This window comes from Anopheles cruzii, chromosome 3, assembly GCF_943734635.1.
Source record: "Anopheles cruzii chromosome 3, idAnoCruzAS_RS32_06, whole genome shotgun sequence".
NCBI classification, from domain to species: Eukaryota; Metazoa; Arthropoda; class Insecta; order Diptera; family Culicidae; genus Anopheles; species Anopheles cruzii.
The window spans coordinates 23,110,494-23,132,749 of record NC_069145.1 but is presented as its reverse complement, the minus strand read 5'-3'; the positions used below and the strand labels follow the sequence as shown (position 1 = coordinate 23,132,749).

At 45.5% G+C, this 22,256-nt stretch overlaps 4 protein-coding genes across 7 annotated transcripts in view; 2 read left to right on the top strand and 2 right to left on the bottom strand.

The window, feature by feature from the left end:
• Positions 1-1,398: 1,398 nt before the first annotated feature.
• On the bottom strand, positions 1,399-7,137 carry LOC128271418 (8-oxo-dGDP phosphatase NUDT18). 2 transcript variants are annotated; one of them, XM_053008949.1, is made up of 2 exons: positions 6,882-7,137; positions 1,399-3,544 (listed from the first exon to the last, which is right to left on the bottom strand). In XM_053008949.1, the coding sequence occupies exon 2, from the start codon at positions 2,687-2,689 to the stop codon at positions 1,679-1,681; it is 1,011 nt and encodes a 336-aa protein (XP_052864909.1). In that variant the 5' UTR covers positions 2,690-3,544; positions 6,882-7,137; the 3' UTR covers positions 1,399-1,678. The 2 variants fall into 2 exon arrangements, with proteins under 2 accessions (XP_052864909.1, XP_052864910.1); XM_053008950.1 differs by lacking the exon at positions 6,882-7,137 and adding an exon at positions 4,462-4,502.
• Positions 7,138-7,335: 198 nt separating this feature from the next.
• On the top strand, positions 7,336-8,544 carry LOC128271419 (copper homeostasis protein cutC homolog). The gene is made up of 3 exons (XM_053008951.1): positions 7,336-7,382; positions 7,464-8,227; positions 8,293-8,544. The coding sequence occupies exons 2-3, from the start codon at positions 7,649-7,651 to the stop codon at positions 8,542-8,544; spliced, it is 831 nt and encodes a 276-aa protein (XP_052864911.1). The 5' UTR covers positions 7,336-7,382; positions 7,464-7,648.
• Positions 8,545-9,125: 581 nt separating this feature from the next.
• Positions 9,126-13,145, bottom strand: LOC128273682 (V-type proton ATPase subunit E). The gene is made up of 5 exons (XM_053011707.1): positions 13,041-13,145; positions 12,849-12,914; positions 11,582-11,926; positions 11,310-11,504; positions 9,126-11,227 (listed from the first exon to the last, which is right to left on the bottom strand). Exons 2-5 carry the CDS (start codon positions 12,879-12,881, stop codon positions 11,120-11,122), a joined length of 681 nt encoding a protein of 226 aa, XP_052867667.1. The 5' UTR covers positions 12,882-12,914; positions 13,041-13,145; the 3' UTR covers positions 9,126-11,119.
• A 399-nt stretch (positions 13,146-13,544) lies between these two features.
• The window catches only part of LOC128275525 (regulator of gene activity), an 11,589-nt gene continuing 2,877 nt past the window's right edge, over positions 13,545-22,256 (top strand). The window contains exons 1-4 of one of the 3 annotated variants that reach the window (XM_053014061.1): positions 13,558-13,660; positions 14,787-14,933; positions 15,510-15,928; positions 17,512-18,027. In XM_053014061.1, the coding sequence (XP_052870021.1) occupies positions 17,515-18,027 (513 nt within the window). In that variant the 5' untranslated portion in view covers positions 13,558-13,660; positions 14,787-14,933; positions 15,510-15,928; positions 17,512-17,514. Of the gene's footprint in view, positions 13,661-14,611; positions 14,656-14,786; positions 14,934-15,509; positions 15,929-17,511; positions 18,028-22,256 lie in introns of those variants that run through there. The other 2 variants (XM_053014062.1, XM_053014063.1) reach the window with 2 other exon arrangements.

Genomic DNA, 22,256 nt, shown 5'->3' with positions numbered 1-22,256 from the left:
ACACGTCAAAGTTGGAAATAAAAAAACAGTTTGAAATATTTCAAACTCTTTCTCTGTATTTTCTGACGAACTTTTCGATCTGCACTTTAGTTCTTCATACTGAGACGGGATTTCTCACAAAGGCCAGACAGAGAGCTCAACAGCGGAGCAGTTGTTTGCGTCTCTTTCGCGAACAGTTCGAGCATTTGACAGTTCACGTTTCAGTTTATCGTTCAAATCATCGTGCTTGAAACAGTTTATTGTTGTTGAACAGTTTATTTTAAGCACTTGCTTATTACGGTAAGTAATTGAATCATCATTTTCGTACTTTTATGTCACAATCCAGTACTGTGAGCGCTCTCATATCACAATAATTGTGGTGAGCTGTGCACGAGTCCAATGGCGAGGGTCGTACATTACAGAGTTCGGCTAAAGACCCTCAACAAGGGCGTGAATCGAATTTGAATGGAATGGAACACCGTTCAAAGCACGGTGCAATCGTTGTGAACAACGAAAGAATCGCAAAAGCAGATCAAGAGTTTGTCACAATGTAACCACACAAAGACAATTGTGTAGTTACTCATAACCATTTTATGAAATTTTTTCCCTTTTATTAGTTCTTAGCCTTTAAAAATGGACTACCTGAAGCATATTTACAACTCCTGCCCACGGACCTTAGCTTCACTGGTTTCACTGGCTTCACTGGCCCGATGCTCGATTTCATGTCGACATACGAAAACGAGGCCAGCGACGAGGTAAACATATTTTTTAAATTAAAAGTTCTATTAATCTTACAATTTCTTGTCTACAGGCCATGGAGTACGAAGTGCCACAAAACCCTCCATCCTCGGTGATGAAGGAAGTCTCTAAGCTGTCCTCGTTTGTGGATGGGGTGGTGGCTAGCTCCTCAGGCACACTGGAATCCCAGCAATCTACTGCAACCCAACAGGAGACTCTCGTGCCAGTAGAAGAAAGCATCCAACTTCAGCAACCGAGTGAGGTTAAGGGTAATGTTAAGGAAGAAGAATTCATAAAATAGATTTCTGATAAAATAGAAGATAGACAGAAGATGAGGCGTCGGTCGGCATTCCTTGAGGACACGCATTTTGATCCTTGTGCTTAGTCTTAGTGTGAGTGTCTAGGGAGCTCTTTTTCGTGTATCGTTTATCACAAATCGTACAGGAAAATTCAGGATCGAAATGGCTTCGTAAATGCGAGAGCATCCTGAACGTTACCGCTTTTTGCTGTCGAGTTTGTATGAAACCACTTATTTGTTCAATACCGATATTTAGACCATCGACGTCGTGGTTATCCTTAAGTGGTCCCTCTGTTTTCTGATCCAAGGCCAACTCGCACGTGCTTGAGAGAAACAAGGCGTGTTATGGTTGCAGTAAAACATTTTATTACGCCATTCCGTTGCTTAAAAGCTGAGATTGAGAGTATTTAAAATGTATACAAGCTATCTAGTTTGCTGTTCGTAACTTATGTTTGGTTGCTTTATGGTACATAAACATCATAACGTAACAAATACTTTCCATCGCGAGCACACACGCTGTTCAGTCGTTCAAAATACTTTGTTATCTTGGGCCCCTTCCTTTAGTGCGACGAGCTGGTTTCCTGCCACCGTAAGGATTTTATTATTATAGGTAAAAAACACGTTCACAATAGTAACAAAACTCCTCAAACCTTGCTCGTCCACCTATCGTACAACGTGCAACTGGAAGGTGGCATTCTTGCCGGCCACCGCCATCGCTAACCGAGCGCTCAAATCCTTGTTCAGCTCGTGCCAGATGCATTTTCCGATCAGCGAAACCGACTCGATCGATGGCCGGCAAATGACCAGCACCGTCAGACACATGCCGTCGGTTGGACTGGCTTGCGTGCCGCTCGTATGATGCTCCACGCTCAGCACACCGTGTGGCCGGTGCTGCGGCAGGTCCGCTCCGAACAGCTCGATCATAAACTTTTTCAGCGTAGAGTGAATGCTTCGTCCCGGGTGTATCTCCACAGTCGGGAAGTGGTATGCCGTTTTTTCGCTCAGCAGCACGTACACCTGGTTGGTGGATTTGTTCTTGATGGCCACCACCACTCGCAGATAGTTCTTGTAGTGTGCTTTGCGCGCCGGAAGTATGTCCCGATGCCAGTTGAGGTCCTTCGGCAACCGTACACGGTAGCTTCGAGCCAGCTCCACGATCGGCAGAATATCGTTGGCTCGCAACGACAGCTCGTTCAGCTGGGCACACCATTTGGCCTGTATCGATTCCTGGTCCGCTTGGGCCGGTGTCTTCAGCGTACCACCAACCACGTTGCCCGTGAGCACAAACCGGAACCAAGAACCACCGGCAGTCTCGACGGCAAGCAGTGTACTGATCTCCACCTTCAGCCCCGTTTCTTCCAGTACTTCACGCACTCCCGCCTCCACGATTGTTTCACCCGGTTCCATGCGACCCGCCGGAAGGTACCATTTTCCGGCGCACGATTCCTTTGCTTCCTGCATCATCAGCACCTCGTCGGCATCGTTGACGATCACGCACGCCACCACGTAAGTGACCGTTTTGCCCACGATCGGCACATAGTCGGACGATGCCAATGGTTTCACGCCCTGCGCCTCAGTGGCCGCGTTCTGCTCTTCCAGCGTAAAATCGCACAACTCGCTGGTCAGCTCATCCAAATACTGGCCCTCGAGAACGCGCACCAAATTTGTTTCCATTCTGACCACCTGTTGTAGTTCCAAAGCGTTTGCGTTTCCTTCACGGTTTGTCACGCTTTCGTACACTAAACGAACGCCAAGGGGTCACACGAAAGGCATAACAAAATAGCACTGCTGGTTGCTCCCGGCAATCTGGCAACGACGTTTACACGTTTTACTTTGTTTGCGCGATGCTCAACTTCACGATACGAGCCGAGAGCAGGATGCGAACTATCGAATATTCCGCTTTGCTCGCTCTCCGACGCACGTTCCAGCGTCGTCTGGTGATCTGGCGATAGAAACCACACGAAACAGGTTGGCTCGCTTTCTGGCGCTACTACCGACCAACGTAATCTCGGGAAAGTCAACCACAAACAGCAATCCGTCGCCCCACACCGTGTCGATGCTCGTGGCTCACGCGAGGGAGAAAACTTTCGGCAGGCTTCTGCGCCCGCGAGACGCGACGATGTCCGAGCTCTGATTGGTAAGAGACACCCAGATGGAGGCGGTGGATAGGCTTCCCGGGATTCATTCACCTTTCTCCGTTTTCACCGTCTAAGCCCGGTGTGCCCAGCTGTTGTGTCCAGCCGTGTCGAACGGATTTTAGATTCTGAAGCAGGTTAACGATTCCAGCGTTCGCTCACCGTTGCCTCGGCAGAGGACACTTTCATGCTTAATGCGATTGGGAGCGGTTTCTTGCAGACGGTGGAATAGGCTAAGAAGGAAAACGAATCCTCCACCAAACTGTATCGAATTGTTGAGTGAATTAATTCTTCCACGCCCCACGACTCCACGATGAACGATGGCCGCGTGTTCTTCGCCGCGGCGTCCACTCAAACGGTTTCTTGGAACGTGGCCTGAAGGCTGAGATCACAGCTGAGGAGATGGGAGAGAAGTGAAACAAAACAAAATCAAAACAAGAAACAAGAACCAGCGATCAAGAGGACCGGTTGAAGAGACAACAGATAAATTTCTCCCCAACAGTAGAAGCGAAGAGCTAAAGAAAGAGTTAATGATTATAGATAAGTGTGATGAAAATGATGTAAGCAGTAATTGGAACATTTCGTGTAGAAGTCTTCTCGTGTTGGGTATACTACGTACTATGATATCGAGGCACAGAAACGATGTTGTCTTCACTACGCTATATTACAAACTTACAGCATGCATTATGTAGCAACGATTTTGAGTGAGAACTCAGCCATTGTTATTTCACAATTATTACAGACGAACCTCAAATTAATCATACTTTGCTTTGTGCATTGTGAGTTTTCATCGTGTAATTCCATTGAATGGTATTTCAAATTGGTGTGTTCAAAAATTAATGAAAATAAACTACAGCTCTTGAACCGATTGGAGGTAACGGACAGCACCAAACTATTAATTTCCGAACCGTTGGCCCAAAAAGGGGCCCCCGTTAAAACCATAAAACTTGGCTATAAACTATTTGAAGATTTCCAATAGTTTATCTTAAGATCTACTCATTCTGGCGCTGGCTGAGAGCGAGTTGAAGATGATAAAATAGCGTTAAAAAAGCAAAAGCATCGCACTTATTTTTGCAATCGCAAGAAACCCACAAAAAGCACAACCACCCAACCGAAACGGCCACAGCCACAACATGAGGCTGGCGCATTGCAGCGCATAAGAAGAATATTCTTTCATTGGAACCGGCATGAAAAGTAAAAAATACCCGAGAGAAAAGGAAACGAAAACGGTATCTGTTTGATGGGAAATAACGGTGTACAGTGGAAACACATGCTCGCTACGTAACATTTGCCAAACCTGCAATTGATTACCTGTTGATTGTTCGTGAACAACGATTGCGTGAGCATGATTCGGTGCTCGAAGGCCTCATGATTGCCGAAATGTATGATTAACTGTAAAGGCAAGCTCGTCTCCGGAGACAGATACACAGTCAAAGAGTTAAACAAAAACAGTTTATTGGTAAAAACATTAGCCCTAACCACCTTCATCTCGTCCTTAGCTCTCAAATCCGGTAGCATCGAACGTCTATATTAACGTAAGTTTTCGCAGCCTTTCGCATTTGCATTCTTTCCGCACTTCGCTGCCCGAAAGCCACCAAAAACCGTTGCCGATCAGCGCTATCTAACCGCAATCGGGCGCCAATCTCCATTCCGATACCAGCGAGCAACGAACGGCATCAGAGAAAGCGAACGGCATCGTGGTGGCGTGTTGTTGTGTTGTGTTGAATGCTAAACCACTAGAAATGGCGATAAAATTACAACACCGAAACCGCAGCGGACATGAGTTACAAATCGGTTGCACATCATTAGCGTGCGCCCCGAAGGTGAATGATTCCATTTTATCAACAGCATTTTCGGATGCGATCTTTCGTCGGCTGGAAAGATCCGCATTCAAAGTGGTCCGTCCGTTTGCATTATTCATCAGCTCGCCACGCCGATAATGCTCATCATGCACTCGTACTCTCGGGAAGCTAGTATTACGTTCGACTGATCATGGCCAATTTACGGGCGTGGGCTTGCGAGAGCCCACGAATGCAGTGAAAAAGTTCGAATGGAACGAAAATAACTTAATGAAATAGTCTCAGTGATTACGAGAAGACGAGGTCAGAAACGTGCAAGCATTTAAACATCCTTCCCGTTATTACTATAGCACATTTTTTCATTAAACACTAGAATATAGTTTTGCTTTTTTATAAATCAATTTCATTCAGAAATATTTACTCCTTTTGGCAATTGAAACGTTCAACAATAGTTTACAAATATAACAAAGAAAAATAAAGAATCGGTTCGATCATTTGGCACTTTCGCGTCACCTTCCACGAAAAGCAATTGACATGCTGGTCGATCGCCATAAACAGCCTCTGCCAGCGTAAGGAATGTGACCCACAAACTTTCCCAGCCGCGGGTGTCAGAGAACGCGGGAAGAAAGAGGTCCGCCAAATACCATACATCGTCTGCGGAACGCCAAGGTAACACGGCACGCATAAATAAGCATGTTCGATGTTGGATTTGAATAAAACAAAACCCGTCGGCGGGCCAGTCCGTTTGGGCTCGATCAGAACGAAGTCACATGCCACCAGCGGGAGGAAGGGTTAAGCCGTGCAGGCCCACCGTGAAGGGGAAGCAAAGATCGCGCTCCTAAGGCGGATTAGAACGTGCTAGATGAACATTCAGTGGCCTTCAGCGATCGCATATTGAGGACAGGTTTCTGTTTGTTCGTTTCATTGGGGCATTGTGTGTGTGTGTACGCGTATTCTTTAGATGCCACTTTATTGGATTATCCCTCAAGCCTTTGACTGTTAAACGTCTCGTGCTGCGCGGGATGATTAATGATTCATCAAAACTCGCAATACGGGTATACATTGTTTTTTTTTATTTAACGTCTCACGTGAAAGAAGGGTTTAAACATAAACATGATGAAGCATTAAAACACGAATCCACGAAGTTCTCAAAAAATAATTGTTGAAACCTGTATTCCTTCAATGTGATGTGAACGCTACAAAACAACACAAAAACGCAGCATACTATGACCGGCGGGCGAACAACTGCCACAGCCCCACCAAAAAGAGATAATTATCGTTCGAATCGTCGCCTATTGTGTCACCGTTGTTGATGAAGCATAAAGGAACCCCTTTGGAAGTGGCATTCCGCGATCAAAGATGGTAAACAATTTTTCATGCCATAAACCACTTAGCGCATTCCTTATGAACTTCGGAAGCGATGCGGCCTGAAAACTGCCTGATTTCAAACTGTGATGTAACTTAAAGAGGAGCCAAAACATAAAAACCTAAGAAAAACAGAACTTATGTAAAGCGTGCTCAACGAGGCTACGCCTTAACGCGTCGCCGTCGCTATGTGCGAGAGAAATGGGTTTGCCTTCGAACTGTTGGGCGAGTCCTACGCATTCATGCCACTAACAACAGTAATTTGTTATGCATATTGGTGAGTTATGTTGCGGACGCGTTTGCCGTTGTTGCTGGATATTCAAATTAGACAACCTATAGTTTACCGCAGGTTTCTCATTCACCAACGTAGTGAACGGCGGTCACTACGGAACTGCATTGACAAGGAACAAGCATTTACAAGGAGCTGCATCGGCGCACTTCGAGGATGCGCGTCGGTGCATTCCAAAGGGTAGCACTTTCACTTCGCCGCCTGTCCGCCTGTATGCGGGTCCAAATACTGCATTTCGCACGTTCAACGATAATCATGGTTGGCCGTTTTCTACTCACCATTCGGGAGGTTGCTGTGAAACAATGCGTAGCGATGACAATTTTCTTAATGCTATGCTTCACTATTACGTCAAATCGATTGACGAGGGAAAGTGTGGAACTAATTCCGCAGGCGAGGTCCAGAAACACAATGCACAATGTACTGCCGGAACAAAACTAAGAGCATATTTTTCCACTGTCGTCACCACAGTTTACTCTGCTGCTCAAAATGACGTTTTTGCTTGTGGCCAGCTCCTCAAGAGGCCGCAAACGCAATACCGTGCGAAACTAGAAACTAGAAACGATGAGCCGGTTTTCTGGTGTTTATACAAGACGAGTGAGGATGGTGGGGGGCAATGGGGCAATGTTGATGTTGATGTTTTTTTGACGTACGCTCAGTTGTCAAATTGCTGAATTGCTGAATGAACATTGTCGCCGCGATTGTCAACAATCGGAATGGGCAACGATGATGAGTAGACAAATCAAAATAAAAAGTGTAAACATAAGTGCGAATGGATTAAGGTTAGACAAATTGTCGTTCAGTGTGGTAAATAAGGCATTTTTAGTAACGATGCAACCAAAATCACCTTCATTTAATTACAGTTCGATGCACATGCTGATGCGAGAACAAAATACAAAACGGGAAATCCACAATACACGCGCCGTCGAGCCTTGAGACTAGTGCGTCGCCGAAGACAACACCGGCAACAAGTGGCAGCAGCGAAGCAAGATATATTTAATTCCCCGAGCTAGAGATAGCGATTCGTTGAGAGAATACTGGGAAGTCAATGTATCCCATGGATCCGACCAGCACCGAGATTTTGTTGGAAATCTGTGTCGACTCTTTCGAGTCAGCTATCGCCGCCGTCCTAGGGGGGGCAAACCGTATCGAACTTTGTTCTGCCCTCAGTGAAGGCGGCCTCACGCCAACCGTCGGTTTGCTTCGCGAGTTGAAGCGATGCATTGCCGCAAGCTCCCGGAACGTTCCCGTTTACTGCATGATAAGATGCCGAAGGGGAAATGATTTTCACTACAATAGCCACGAAATAAGCATCATGACGCTGGATCTTGAGATGCTGGCCGCAAACGGTGCCGATGGATTCGTTTTTGGAGCTCTCGACGAGTTCGGCAATGTTCATCGGGAGCATTGCAAACAGATAGTGGCAGCGGCACATCGTACGGGGATCGTTCCGATAACGTTTCACCGCGCCATAGATTGCACGCCGGTGGATAAACTAAAGGGCAACCTTCAGCTCATTGCCGAGCTGGGATTCAACACTGTGCTTACAAGCGGCTTGAAACCCACGGCAATTCAAGGTGTAAACACAATAGCGGAAATGAAATCCATTGTCGATGAGATAAATAAGGTGGCTGAAATGAAGCTGGAGCTCCTTACATCATACATTACTAATCGATATTTTCCACTTATCAGCGGCTTCCACGACAACTGCACATTATGCCAGGTTCAGGTGTATCGAAAGAGAATGTGGTCACATTGTTGAAACTAACGGACTGCCGAGCGATACATGGATCTGCAAGCATCGAAAAGGCTCCTGCGGAAACTTGCGGTACGCTGGGCGGAAATAACGTCGATTCGTTGCCGTTAAGAGTTTGCAGCCAATCGATAGTTGAAGACCTGCGACGGTTGATAGATGATGAATTCAGAAAAGATAACACACAATGAATGTATGGTCTTACGACGGAAATAAAACCAAAGTCAATCTAATGACAAAAACAAACTGGATATGGATTTACATCCCATGGTGTATTTATTTTTAAAATGTTCACATAGCGGGTTTCCTCCATCGATGTTAGTGGTGGACTTGTAAACGGACCTGATACCTGCTTGATCTACACATTTATCAGGACACCATGACGACAGCTACCTTGCACATGTTACGGTGGCCATTGTTTGCATTTGGATTCCGGAATATCCTTGGAATTCCAATCCCGCGATGGATAAGGGATTCTAAATGTCGCCAAATGTTCGATGGCTTAAGTCGTTTGTAATCAGTGTCTCTACGGTACGGTTACGTGTGTTGGTTTTGTTTTACTTAGAGATGCGTAACAATCTCCACTACAACGGAAATGTTCGCCCCTTTTTCGGTTGTTGCATTTGTATGATGTTATCAAAGTGTGATCGCCCTTTTAGTGTTATTCGCGTGTTTGCCTTTTTCCTAGTGATTAAACGCTCAGCATTAACTAAGTTTCGTTACTTTTCGTTTTACAACAATATCTATTTATATATATATATACTTCTGTTTCTTTTTTTTGTATTTTCTTGGTAGTTTTACTTCACTTCTATTTGTTTTATCTTAGTTAAGATTTAACGTTTGTTTCCTTCCAATATACATATATTTGTTTTGTTTCTTACTTTGTGTGGCAGTGCTAAGGCGAGGACCACTGATGTATACCTTCGACAGCCGCTCATCGAAGGGTTCTCGGAAGCAGACGGTAAAAGGACGCAATTTGAAAGGAGAATGTAGCTCACTGCCAATAATTTGTTAACGATTCATCCATTACGATTGATGGTGGTGTGATTCACACACATTTTGACGCATACTAAATCCTCAAAATTTAAAGCCGACACGATCACACACCGATACAAAACGTTAAACATTTCTGCTTTCCCAATCGAAAAACACCGACAAACAATCTGTTCCAATCTGTTTTCTGCCATTGCTTTGCGATCAGCAAGAAGAGTTTGACTACAATTGTTGGTGTTCTCAAAGCAAGATGCTGTGGCACGAAAATAAATACGAAACGCCATCTGCCGAGTATGACGAAGAAGTGCAGCAAATGTATTTGCTCACGACACGGAGAGCACAATTGACCCTTTGTTCTACCGAAACAACAATGATTGATGTTCTATCGCGATTTAAGGAGACCACCAGACGACAGGCGTTGTTGTTGACAGCCGTGGAAGAAGATGCACACCATTTCCATCGAAGGTAAGGAATGAACGTTAAGGAATGTATCGTTGGGTTTGTTTGGCAAGCGAACTTTGGATCGGATTGCCTATTTTCCATATTCTCTTTTCTTCATTGGCAACTTTCAAACTCGATAACTCAACGGTCGCTGACGGATGTATACACCATTGGCCCTTTCCTACGACGCCACACACTTACTTATCGAGCCAAGAATGGGAAAATATTAGTTTAGCTTTTGTTGGGAAAATATTTGCAACATACATAGAACAAGTACCGCAATGCAACACATACCGACCGCATGGTGTGCAGCAATGGCGCAGCGCGAGTGCCACAACTATTGCGATCCACGCAGAGTATGTGTTTGTTTAACGTTGAGGCAACGAAAGAAAAAATGACCCAAATGTAAGCAATCGAATGCGATAAACATAAGAAAACAATTATAACATGTAACAACAATTATAGTTTGAACGCACCACTAGAAGATGACGTTTTGGTTAAAACTTAGTTCCTATATATAATCTGCGTAAGGCCTGGTTTATGTGTGTGTTGTGGCCACCAAAAAGAAAACAACAAACAGTCCTGAACTAAACGACGGAAACGAGTCTCGCATTACTAACGTTATGCGGATACGTTACTCATTTTCGGCCTGAGACCAAAACGCAACCGTCTGGTGATTGTTATGCCAGTCAGCTTCAGCACCAAACAGTGGCCATTTTACAGTGTTCTCTCCCTGCTGTTGCGGCTTGGATGTTAAAAAGGATCACTGCACAGATGTTGAACTCCGCGACAACTCAAACAAGCGTGGGCGTATGTCACGAAGGATTCGCCATGATCATGCCGGACGAAAAAAAGCACATGATTTCACATACGCAAGAAGACAGCAAATGCTACTCTTGCGGTTGGGGATAGCGAGGAAAAAGAAACACCGTACCGAGGTGTTATTGGCAGTACCGTTAGATGTTTAGGCACGGTCACAATGGTCTTGAGTGGTACCTAAACGCACTGGAAACATTCGCCAGCCGGCTTGCGGTCATTGGTCTTTAAGCTCCTCAAGCTATAAGGTAATGCGCTACACTGTTACGTGCTTCTTGCATCTCTGACTATCGATTTGTGTGAATGGGTGTCAAAGGAAAATCTATGTTGAATATTTGAAAACGGCATTTAACAAAATCTATCTGAAAAGATGAAACTGCACTGTTTTGTGTGTCCTTTGCGTGAATATTGTGTGTTCACCATACTACCCATGCATGATGTAATGGCGCGTATCCTGAACGTGCCCCTCACGATGCGCAGTGCTGGCGTGCATTGAACTCGCTTGCCCGGAGTCCTTTAGTCGTTGAATTTACGATTCATATTGAGACCGAAGAGGGCATTACGGATTTCCGGTACCAGTTGCTGAGCAATCAGCTCCAGCCGGGACTCAAGAGTGTTCGAAACCTGGAATGACGGAAAACAAGGGACGTTAACGTGCCGTTCATTTAGCTGGCGGCGGATACTGTTTACTGCTCAAAAGAACTACCTTAATACGCCCCGCTTGTGCCAAAAGATCAACACCGCCTGTGTTATCGGCCGGCAGGAAGGACTCGGTGTCCAACGTAACCACCACATCGCGACCACACTTCGACTTGTACGCTGCAACAGCCGCCGGCAATATGTTTTGGATAACCTGGGCGTCCACCTGACGGCCACGGATAAGCACGTTGGCTTCCATCAGCTAGAAGACGGCGAAAGATACCGTTGGGAGCGTCATTTATCAACACTTCTCACCTCTCTGCTTGCAATCAATCTAACCTGAAGCAATCCCTGAGCGATGAGAGCAGTCAGGATTTCGCCATAACGGCCGGCATCCTTGGTAATCTCGCCGAGACGTCGGCGGCATTCGTCAAGCACGCTGCCAACGTGATCTTCGCGTACCTTCAGCACCTTCAGACGCGCCTGATTCAGCATGTTCGACGACTGGATCTTCTTCTGCAGCTCAACCTGCTTCTCCTTCTTTTCGTAGTACTCCATGATCTTCAGACGCTGCTGTTGCACCAGACGGCCTTTCTCGATGTTGAACTCCTCCTCGGCCTTTGCATCGATCTCTTCTGCTTTTTCGTTGGCCTCCTGCTCGATGAAGGCCATCATATGCTTGATCTAAAACGTTATCAAGAAGTGCATGTAGCTTTTGTTGTTCGTTACATCGTGATTCTACTACACCACAGATCAACAGCTGTTGACTGAACACTAGAAAGTAATTTGCCGGATGAGAAATAGTTGCGGACAATTATCATGGGAGTCATATGACTCTTATCAATGGTTACGTCTTACAATTATCTAACCATCCGCTTTTTGATACAAAAGACCGATAAACATCCTTCGTGCATTTGCCTTTCATGAAGCCAATGTCGGATCATTGTGTTTCACTTAGATGTAGCGAAATCCGCTGTAGTATTTTCCGCTTTCGGACATTCGCCGACAGTCAAACTATGATGGCAATGTGATGGGTCATGTGATCAAGATTTCTTGAGCGTAAATATGGGACGAGTAGTAAGCCGGGCATAGAAAATACAGGCGCACACTGGTGCAAGCATTGGTCGCAACAGCAAACGCACTCCATTTTTGTTGATATCCCTTAGCTTTTTTGTTAAAAATATACTTAAAACCGACGAAAAGCTGTAGTAAACAGTCTCTTCAACGACGGTTCTATCTCGCTCTTTTGTCCTCTCTTGGTTTGCGTCTTGCTCGCTCTCCCACTTGGTTTGACACTTTTCACATGACAGGGTCTCGTGACCCTAGAGAAGATGGCTAGGCAATGAAGACACCGAGAGTTTCGAAGTCATTTTTCAATTACAATCGTTTTAACAAACATTTTATCCATTTCATGGCCGAAACGTGGGCAATTACTCTACATTTGTACGACTTCATTTGTAACAGAGTGTGATTGTAGCTTTCAAAACCGAGGCTTCAATGACAAACGGGATAGGCTCTGGATTCGGTGTGCGCATATCGGCCATAAAACCGAGGACCGATATGGTTTGCAAACCAAAAAGTACTTTGTCAATGTAGTATCTCTTACCTGTTTCTGGACATCTGCGTCGCTAAGAGCCATTTTGCTGGTGGAGTTGGTGATGCAAACGGCAAACTAAAGTCCAGCAAGTCCACGGAACACAGCATTCGCGTGCCGGAAGAAGGCGTACATAATGATGAAAATTAGCTTATATGATATTCTTTACGATCTTCAAAATAATCGTAACGTCCAGAAACTTACCGTAAAGCAGAAGTTTCAATCCAGAGCCGTGGTTTCACGTGCGCGTTGTAGTTGCGATTCGACCCGAATGAAATTACGATTTGGCACGAAAGATTTTCTTCCCCGATTTGACAAACCCATTAGAAAAACCAATTTGACAACCTTACTCACTTTTTCGTTCGAATTCTCATGCTCACTCTCCCATTCGAGGACATGTTACTCATCGAATACCAATCTCATCGCAATTGTCTACATTTTCGAGTCTTTCAAGCTGTCAATTCAAGATAGAACCTAATAGAATTAGAAATAGAAACATAATTTTTTTATTTTATTTTGTTTAATTATTTTAACTGATTTTTTTAGTGTGAAAAGAGCCATCTATTGAGAAAAAGTTAAATTAATTTACACAAAAAGAAGTTTTTTATGGTTTCTCACGCGTTACGCGTTACTGCGTTTTACTGAGAGCGTTTATGCTCTCCCAGCTCTCTTCGCTCCGTTTGCTCATTTACGGTTTTACGGTTAGCAGTTTTTCGAGTCACTCGAAAGTGTTTCTGTGATTCCAGTCGGAACTTTGCGTCCCAAAAATTGCTAGTTTGTCAGTGAAGAATCCATCCAAAACGAGTGCAAAGTGTTCACCAAAGGTATGCGTTTACTGTTTTGCTCGTCGCAGTATGGATTACACCGCAGTATGGTAGCGAAATCAGCTCAAGAAACAATGAACCAATCCGTTTCTTCATAGCCGTGTGTCATTTTCTTCGTTTTCTTCGCTTCTCACAATGCCGTGTGGTGTGTAGTGTGTGTATGTGTATGCTTCCTCAGTGGCTCACATTGCCCCATTGAGGCTCTATTGCCAGCAGTGGCGTGTTAAAGCAAGAAAGTTTCTGCGTGCTCATCCTTTACAATTTGGTAGTACTTTTGTTTGGTTCTGCCGTGCACTTGTTTCGATGTGACGATTACTTAAGCCCACAAGTAAAATCTCACTGCATCTCCCAGAGGGATTTGACCTGAAATTTTTTCTATCTCGAAAGCCAATCAATGTTTCTCACTTTTCTGTGAGCACCACAGACTTGCTCGGCCTCACCGATCCGTTATGTCTTTTAGGTGTGTAGTGTAGCTTGTTTTCAGTGCGATATTTGGCAAAAGTCCGGAAAATAAATTAGCCAAACGAATTCATCCTTTGGCGGACATTCGTTAATCGATTGCGCGATGCATTCCGGGTCCGATTGTCCGATTGGTGGTTCCATTCAGGCTCCAATCGCGCGCGAGAGAGAAAGAGAGAAATTCTGAAGAGTGAGAGCATAGGACGCAAGTGAGTTGATGTTTACATGACAGACTTGAGATTGAAGTGTGCTCGTTTGCGGGCATGTTGAAAATTCACGATCCTTTTGAATTTGGCACTTTTGGCAAAATATTGTTGATTTCTAGAATGGAATTTGTACGTACTCGCGACAGTATTTTATGTTGGACAACCGAAAGTTTTGATTTGTTCTCCGGTGGTTACACCCCCCCAAATGGTGTGGTGAGTTTCTCGCACTCGAAGCAAACCGGTTCTGAATGGTGATTCCGCGCACACAACTACCAGCAGTTGCATTCGTCGTTCGTACACTCTCGCTGTCCAAGGCTGCGTGTTGATTTCGTGAGCATTACGCCAACCGAATTCAGGCCCCGCAACATCGATATTTTGCGTAGGCTCCTCATTTCGTTTGGCATCTTCCGCGGTGCTATGTATACAAGTAATTAATATGTTTTATCTTCTCTATTCAATAGGGCAAATCGTGTGATTTAACCTTTCCCGCTGATAGGGAGTTGAGAAATAAGCTGCGCACAAACGCAGCTTTACGACGAATCCTCTTTTCTGCAGCCACACCAAGCTACGCAAGAGAGCTTGTAGAAGATAAACTTCCTCCAAACGAGGTTGGTGCCCGCTGAGCAGGAGGGCAAGCAATCAGTGCCTTCATCCATAGATTGGGGAACTAAGATCGCGTAATCATCACCTGCTCATCTACTGGAAGAAAGTGCGATTCTAGCAAGCTCCATCATGTCCGTACGGTCGGAAGTGTGAGAAGGATGTGTGTCCACAGGGTGATCATGTGGCATCAAAGTTCATTGGAACACCAAGAACATAAAGCGATGTTTTGCTGGGCCTCCTTGAGCACAGGGTTCATTGTTACGTGCGTGACATGTGTGAATTTACGTCACGAGCGTTATTGTACTTTCCTTCTCTTTCTCTTCTGAAGCCAAGTTCGCTGTCACTCAAGGATACGCGTTTCTGGTCACAGAAGTTAAATTGCTGTTTGTATGTGTGTCCGTGTTGGCTAAGAAGAGGACTAACTCTCGTTGGGGAAATGTTTCATGTTCCCTATTGAGCGAAGAATGCGTGAGTGTGCGAGCGAACACAGCGAAACTGTTTGACGCTCGCTCTCTCACAACATCCTGTAGATCATATCATTTTTCTATCCTAAATTCCCTTTTCTTTTCGGCCGGAAAAAGGCAGAACAGTGCAATCGAAAGAGAATACGCGAACTGTGTGCGTGTGTGCGTATGATTTAATGGTGACTGTGCCGTTCGCATAATAATAAAACAAAGTTGTATTGCCACCAAATTCATAAGTGAATTGGGTTCAGAGAGTGAGCACAGTGCAAATCTGAAAGCAACATCAGCGATCGCGTTTGCTGTGGCAGCAAGAGTGTGTAGTGTTTCGAGTGTTCAGCGCAACGTACATCGCAGTAAACGTCGAATAATACCGACAAATTTTGACGGCCATAAACACTGGAAACAGAGCCGCTAGATCGACGAATAAGTACAAAAGCACCCAGCAATATAGACGATATAACGGCGATTATTGACGAGCTGGAAGGACGTATCTCACTAAGGATACAGTTTTTATGAATCGTTTTCTAGCCAGTTAGGTAAGTAATCACTGTTCTCCAGTATCACCAGTATGTGTTTGATCAACTTTTAGTTTACGAGGTATCATACAACCTGTGTGATGTGGGGATTAAGCAAGTGAAAATGCCCAAATTTTGCACATTGCTATCTACGAAGAGCAGCCTTTCAACAAGAATAGGATTTGAAGGAAACCCGGGAACCACGGCATCACACATAAACCGACCCAACTTCCCTGGCAAGGCTGCACTGTCCGTCCGTTGTAATGGTTAAGATGCACGAAAGAGAAAGTCAAAAAGTAGGCGCGCTAAGTTTGGGAGAGCAAAGAGAGACTCTGTGGGAATTCGCATCGAGTTGTCTCACGGAGAAGCACGGTTCATAGGCGCGTTAAATTGCTAATGAGTGTTGCCGTGTAACAATATTCGTTTTACCATGGCAATCCACACATGTGTGTGTCTGTGAGCCGTACGTGACCATCGTCATGTTCATGTTGGCGCGATGTGCTCTTCCGGCGGTGTTGTGTAGGTGGGCGAGCCCTTGGAGATCGGAGGCTCTAAAAGTAAATGCTGGAGAAGATTTTTTAGGTTTGTGTGGACTCCGAGCATTCGCAAGCAGGACAAAACATCAAATTCATTATTATTGCAGTTAACTGTAGCTTTTTTAACAAATGTCTAAAAACATACGCACAGGTGTAATCAGCAACATATAAATTGTGCGCTGTGATCGTTTGTCGGTTTTACTAACTTTTGTGGCTTCAAATCATCCCACATTTTTTGTTTTAAACATACGCTTGGGCTGTTGGTCTCCACCAAGGCGATGGGGCCGGCCGGTCCCCGCATCCCGGCGTTTCAGTTACTCGGCAAATTCCTATTCGTATGATACATTTTTAACAGTGACGATATTAACAGATTACTTTGTTTTCTCTTTTCTTTTCATTAAACATTAACAATTGTCCATACAAACGTTGATCATCAACCTGGTAATGCGACGACCATTCATGCCGTGCTGTTGATGATGATGATGATGATGTTAACGGTGACGATGATGATGATGATAATGATTATGACATTGATCATGGAATGCGCGCAATCTGTGGTGGTCATGTATAATATCGTATTCTCGAAATGACAATGGCCATCGAACGACGTACCAACGGACGAACCAACCAACCAACCAAACAACCAACCAAACAACCAAATCCAAATGCGCTACGATGATAAAATGTGTGCATACCGAAATGGCAACGCATTGTGTTCTTCAACTTTCTATCCTTGAACGAATCTGTTGTTGCTCGTCTTCTTTCGATTCTTTCGAATCCATGCTTTCGTAATTGTGTTCTTTTCATTCGTTTGCGTTTCCTTTGCACCGTTTCATGTTGTTTCTATGATCCTACTCACCTCTCCGCGTCCTGCTTCGGACACGTTTAATGTGTCACATCTTTCTTTACTCCGACGAATCGTTTTCTCTTTGTTTTTAACATTGTGTTGGTCTATTGTCAATTCCGGGGGGCTGCTTTTGACTGTTTAAACCAAATTATTATTGACACGCACTCGCAACAACACACACTTGTTTCGACGGTTACGGACGTCGCCGACAACGAACGCAGGTTATGGCAAACTTGAACTTTCAACAACCTCCGAGAAGCATACCGAGCGCATCCTTAAGCGGGAGAGGCGGAGGAGGAGGTAGTAACAGCGTTGTGGGAGCCGGAGCATTCGTCAGTGCCACCCTGTCTGCCGGTGGCCATGTTACGCCGACGTCCGGCATGTTTCCATCGGTGGTCGGAACGGCAGGTAGCGGTGGCAGTGCTTTTGGCCAAAATGCGCCTTCGTCGCAAGGCCAATCCTCGGTGGCGCCTCTTTCGCCAAGCACGAACGGTGGCGGTTCCAATGTGCGATCCGGCACCTCGGTCGGTGGTGTCGTCGGTGGCAATGGAACAGGTGGCGGCGGTCTCACGAGCAACGGACCGAGCAACCAGCAGCAGCAACTGTCCTCCTCCAATGCTGGATCCGGCGGTCGGAACCTTTTCGGTGGCAGCGGACAGCAACGTGGTGGCGGCGCAGGTGGTGCCGGTAGCTTCGCGGATCGACGAGCACTGTCCGGGCTTGGTGGCACTACGATGGTAAGTTTAGATCAAAAAGTAGCCCTCCTGGTGTTTTGTCCATTTTTTATTCGCACGCCACTCTGCGCTCTTTTGTGGGCTCTGGCGTTGTGGCGATTTCGCATTGTTCTTTTCTCTGTTTTTTGTGATTGAACGTCTCTCAGATGTGTTTTCATTTCATTTCTACCCTTCTACTGTGGTGATACAATGGTTCTTACGTGTTTACGGTTTTCTTCCGAATTGTACGTCACAGCAATTGCAAACATTCTAACTGACCTTCATTCTTACGAACCAACTTTTCTTTATGTGTAGTTTTTGGAGCGTAATGTAATGTTTTTAATTTTATTCCCCGTTTTTAAACTTTTACAGCCGTTAATTAAAATCTCGACACTTTAGCAACACGAAACAATATCTCACAGAAGTTTGGTACTGTCTTTTCTCTCGTTAGGATGTTTGTAACAAAACGTCGATTCATTGTGTCGCACGGTTTTAGAAGACGTATTCTTGGTGTTCGGTTTATAAATGAATCTTTGCAACTCTCGCTCAGACCCACATCATTCAATGTTATATTTTGACTTTTTCTTCGGTTCTGGTTCGGTTTGGTTGGTAATGGGTTCGATTTTTCCATTTTTTGTTTGTGTGGTTTCAAATTTTCTTTTCGATTGTTTTCTTGTATTGTTGTTATTGTCGCGCATACATCATCGTCATCTCTCCGTTTGCAGCAGAAATATTATTGTCAACGTGTAGGGGTACTTTGAACTATCATGGCTTAACAATTTAACAAGCGTTGCATACCTATATCGTTCGAGAAAAGAAATGGGATCATTATGGTGTAACAAATTTAATTTGAAAGTATTCTCTGGACAGGAGTGTTGGAATAATTCAGCATTTGGTGTATTCTGTATCATCCAAATTTCTTGCTAGTGACGTTTTGTTCTACTATTCCCATCTGGTACACATGTGGTCACGATGCAACCAAGTGCTGATCTAAGTTTTATGTGGCATCAAATTGTGCCCTTGCGTCTCCAGCAATGTACTTGCAACGAAGCAAGTAGTCTTTGATTTTCGTTTTTCAATGCCGTAGGGTTTTTGAAAAAGCACATCAACTTTTTCAATATTTGTTACAAAGGTACCGCATAACGCAAAGCATATCGCATGATGGTGCGTGAGCTCACCGCTTTGTTGTCGTCTATTTAATGTGAAGCATTACGTTCGTCGTTTCTTCCTTCTTCCTGACGCTTCCTCAGATATGTGCGCTAGGTTAACGACGGTCTTTTAAATAACGATCAGCTGTGCAACTTTTCATTCAACCCACTGCGCGCTGTTCAATGGCGAATTATGCTGCTAGAGATGAGAGGCTGAAAGCCTCCGCGGCAGACGCGATGCACACGAGAACAGGGAGCTGCGCATACACATTCTCACACCTGCCTTCGCTGTGGGTAGTGCGGTGTAGTGTTTCTCGTCGCTTTAGCTTGTGTGCCGTCTCTCGCGGCTATAATCATGGACGCTCGTTCGTTCGCCCGCCCGCTCGCGGCTACATTCTTTGTATTATTATTAGTTTTTGCTTCTCACTAGCGACGCGGGCCTGTGTGTTCGTGATAACGAACGCGAACGAACGGAGCGCCGCCGTTGCGTGTATGCTGAGGGAAAAGACGACATCATGTTACCGTCGAGCGCGATGTTGGGGCCATGTAGATGCGTGTATGCGTGAGAGAATGTCCGTGTGCTCTCAATGTATGGCCCGCGAAAGGGAAGCATTCTTATTCTCTTCGTACCGCACGGTGGCATTAGTCACGTTCGTGTGGTGTTCCTCGTTTGGCAGCGCACGCGAAAAAAAAACTACATCTAGCAAACCGTGCACTGGGAAAGGCAGGCTCCAGTTTAATTAGTGCGATTAATCAAACGATTCCTTTTTAGTGCTGCACAAAGTCTGTCGCAGACCACCCGCATGATAACGTGCCGGCTGTGTACGTAACGCTTTGAAGACGAAAAATAAACATTAATCGACATCGACAGTAAGCCTGGTATAGAGAGCGCGGCTCGGCAAGAAGATAAAACCGGCAGTGCGTAGTGCAACGAGCTCTTTGATAGGAGAGCAGTTCTCTGGTGCGCGGTGCTTGCAAAACAAACCGACCGTCCGACCGACAAAACGATTCGTGTTTTCTTTGGTTCGCGCGCTAGCTAAAGTTTTCATCAAACAGCTAAATCCCCTTTGGCACACGCAGGAAAACGGAACGGAGCGGGCCGTGTGTTTTCTAATCTGCTGCGCAGTTGTAGCGCCCGCGTGCGTTGTTTTTCGTTCTTGCGGCTAGGGCCGCCCGGACGCTCTCTTTCGCTCTTGGCGTGCGGTCCCAGGCTGACAGTTCGCGTTGGACAGCCGCCGTCTGTCAGAGCCGCGTGTTGTGTCTCTGTGTGTACAGTTCTTGAGTTTGTCCGTCACCACGAAAGACGGCCTGCGGGGAATCGAAACGGGAAACGCCGCACAGCAGCGTGCGTGTATCGTCGAATAGGTTTTTGTGCACGCGTATGTGTTATGTGTCATCATAAAGCAGTCGCCAGTGCCGGAAGCTGCTTACCATTCGTTAATCACAGTGCATTAACCAAAGCATGTGCTCGGCCTTACCGAAAACAATGCCACAAAAAGGATACTACCATCGATCGGCATCATCGTCAGCGTCGAGCAGCTTGGGTGCAGCCGCCATCGGTCCCAGCAATGGTGGAGGAGGCACCGTAAGTGAAATGCCAAACGTGGTAATACGCGAATCGCCGCGCTAGTGCACAGAACGGGCAACTACCGCCCGCAGGAAGATGTGGCTTCCAATGCTTGCTTATCCTTTTTCCCTTCCCAAACCAGTACAGTTTCCGCGTGAAGAGCTTGGTTACTTTGATTGTTTGTGACCACCGGACGCGCGTTACTGAAGCTAAAGGGTCAGGGCCTTTTCCGCACATCGTTTCTAAAATGTTTTACAACCCTTGCGGGCATTGCGGAAAATGTTTTTACGAAATGCAGAAGGGCATTCATTCATATCCACTCACTGCCAAAATGCTAAAGATAGGTTTCAAAAAGCGTCGCCAGAATCCATCACCACCGCGCACGAACGCCATCTCCCTTATTAATGCTTGTCAACAAGGGAAAAGCGATAACCAGCGGCCGGCGAAAAGCGAGGAGAAACGCGTTGATTGATTGCTAGTGCTAGGGCCAACGATGGGGTAGCGAATTATCAAAACGTGTTCATTCCCAAAAACGAGCGTTTTTCCGCTTGGGCTACCGATATGAATGTGATTATACGTTGAATAATGCCGATTCGCGTATCGGTCGCATTTTGTTGTTGTCTTCCATGGCTTGGCCGTGTTGCAGAAGCGTTTATTGTCTCGAACAGAGCGTCCAGAACCCACGGGGCAGCGCGTTAATCGGCAGTCGTCGACCATCGCGATAATCACCGATTATTACTGCGCATCGACAAGAATCTTATCACACGACGACGGCGGCGGCGGCGGTGAACAGGAGTTATTTTTAAATACACGGTCCGTGCTGTTTACGATTTTTGATGACTTTCATTCGTTCGGCGGAACCGGGAGGGCATTCACTGGAGATCAGTAAACCGTGCAACACTGTCGTGCATGCGTGTGTATCTGTCTGTTGTGTGTTTCCTTCGCTGTATAGAAACCTGGTTATGCATACTTGATTGAATCCTATAACATCGCGCACAAATGTTACCTTACAACAAACCATATCTTTTGTCCATCGTGTCACTAGAGACCCCACAGGTCCATATGCGTAGTGGTGGGCCTTGGAGCCGAGGCAGCAGAATATTAGCACCAACAAGTGATCAACACTAAACACAACATATTTGAAGCATACTAAGTCCCCTTTAACGCACACACATACCCACAGAACGCATAGCACAGTGAAATGTGTTTTGTCTACTGCACATGTGTGCCCTTTACCACGAAGAAGCGTTATGGATATATTTTGCATTTAACAGTTACAGCTCCCGTAACGATATGAGCAGGGATTCGTTGGCATGTCTATTTTTAAATGTGCTCGCATACCGCACACACACCCAAGTCAAATGATGCTCCCTAACCAGTGTGTGCAGATTGGCGCGAAGAGGGTATCCTAGTATGTATCTTTTTCTACTGATTGAGGCATTTTAATGATCTCCAGTGTTAATTTTGGAACCGCGTGGGTAGGAATTTCGTAAATGTATAAGCCGCTGCTTTCTGTCTGTAGTCAACCGAATCGTTCA